We start from the raw sequence: 2,046 nt of genomic DNA, 5'->3' as shown, positions 1-2,046 counted from the left end.
CTTCTGGGACCGTTCCAAAGGCGGTGCTGCAGAAGGAGCGCAGCGCTGGTTTCGAGGGCGGCGGCGCGTCGCTGCCGAAGGACGGTGTGCAGGAGGATGTCGACGCAGGCCCGGCCGCTGACGGCCCGCTGGGCCCGTGCAACGATGTGCAGCCGCAGACCGTGCTTGGGGGTAGTGTGCCGGACAAGGCAGACGAGCTGCCGGGCAGCGGTGACAGGGGCGATGGCGGCGACTCTGCGGAGCAGGCGGACGCAAGGACGAACGGTGCACAGTCCGTGCACGACACCAAGGTAGTTGACGTCTTCCTGCCGCTTGACGGGGGCCTGACTGATGTCATGGACTACTATCGGTTGCTCGCTGATATTGGGCACACGTACCTACAGCTGATCCCCTCCACAGCACATATGGAGAAGGTCACCGGGCTCGCCGCGCGCTACTGCATCTTCACCATCACCCACACTCAGATGCTGCTGCACTGCCTGACGCTGTGGAAGGAGGCCAAGCTCGGCGACGGTGGCGGCTTTATCGACTACGCGAAGGTGCGCAACCTGAAGATCTGCTCGGGTGTCGCGGAGCTCTCTGCGGAGCTGAACCCTGACTCGCACAGCTCCAATAAAGGGAAGCAGAAGTGGCGCACGATCGATCGCACAGCGTCGCTGCTTTTCACTCTTCAGCTGCTGGAGGCGAACTGCCGCTACTACTGTCTTGTCTTTCTTGTCAACTACTGTGGTCTTTTGCTGCGGAGCTACAGTCGCCTGACGGATCAGAGGAAGGTGAATCGCGTTTACGCCAACAGTGTGGAGCACCTGGACATGGTGAGCCGGCTGGTCTTGGGCCTCGCGGGGGAGTACCCGAACGAGTACCTGAGCCGGCTGATCATGGCGAGCCTGCCGAAGCCGTCGAACTTCGACCGCGAGTGTCTGAGCTCGATGGGCGCCAGCTCCCACATGAGTAGCCAGAAGATTCTCTCCTTTGGCAACGATCAGCACCGCCACCTGTACGCCTCCGGCTACCCGTGGTCGCCTACGGAGTCTGCGCTGATTCCGCTGATCCTGGCTCGCAATGTTCGTCTGCATGTTCAGGAGAACGTGAGCCGTCATTCGCAGGCGCAGCTGCGCTCCCCCGCAGAGCGCATGAGTTACCACTACACGAACTGGAACTTTAATACTGGACTTGTGATCGTACCCGGGTGCAGCCTGTACATGCTGAAGAAGTCGCTGCCGGGGTTTGTGCCCGGAAAGAGCACTTTTGCGCACTATGCTACCATGGCGGAGCATGAGGAGCTTCACCTGCCCGGGGCAGCTGCAGATGCCCACTGGCAGAGGGGCAGTGCTGCGGTGCATGTGCCAGGGGACGGCGGTGGCGCAGCGCCCGGCTCACACCGGAACCCCCCGATATCGGAGGGCAGCGCTGGTGCTGAGAAGCGGGAGGCTCTTACGAAGAACTGCGAGGAGAGGCTCAAGAAACGGCGGTACATCAATGCAGACCTCCACCTCAGCGATGAGCGTACGTGCGTCGCCCTTTGCTTGGAGGAGGCATGCGCTATCGCTCTTCCGGCAGTGTTTCTTTCGTCTATGCTGCGGAAGATGTCGGGGGAAATTTCTAATGATGAGATATATGGCGTGGAAGGGAATCTAGTAATGGGGGTGTACGGCCCTGCTTCCAGCGAGTGGCACATCATAGCATCCATCTTGCGCAAGCATCTGGAGGAGTAAGGGGAGCGCGCTGTTACCTTGCCTCCTTGTGATGATGTGCTTCAGAAAACCATGCGTGCTTTGGTGTAGCCTTGCTGACATGGCTGCTGTTCGTTTCTCCTCGCGGCTGCATGTAGTAAAGCGCTGCGATCGGTTTAGCGATGACGCGTGCCGCAGGCGTGCTGCTGAGGCCGCCTACCGCTTTCTGTTTGTTGTTTTTCGTACGTTTTGCTTGCATGTGTTTTCTTCCGTGCCTTGGGCGATGTGAGCTGCTGCTCTGCCCCATAGCGATGCTGAGCCGGCGGTTTCCTGTTCCCTTTCGCTCTCCCAGTCTTCTCCGCCACTCGCTCTT

General features: G+C 60.1%; 1 protein-coding gene across 1 annotated transcript; it reads left to right on the top strand.

The window, feature by feature from the left end:
* Window positions 1-335: 335 nt before the first annotated feature.
* On the top strand, window positions 336-1,715 carry LinJ_31_3390 (sodium stibogluconate resistance protein, putative; the record flags this gene model as incomplete). The annotated part of the gene is made up of 1 exon (XM_003888409.1): window positions 336-1,715. The coding sequence occupies one exon, from the start codon at window positions 336-338 to the stop codon at window positions 1,713-1,715; it is 1,380 nt and encodes a 459-aa protein (XP_003888458.1).
* Between the last annotated feature and the right edge of the window lie 331 nt (window positions 1,716-2,046).

The sequence above is a fragment of the Leishmania infantum genome, contig 3 (assembly GCF_000002875.2).
Source record: "Leishmania infantum JPCM5 WGS CACT00000000 data, contig 3, whole genome shotgun sequence".
Classification (NCBI taxonomy): domain Eukaryota; phylum Euglenozoa; class Kinetoplastea; order Trypanosomatida; family Trypanosomatidae; genus Leishmania; species Leishmania infantum.
This window is presented reverse-complemented; position numbering and strand designations above follow the sequence as displayed.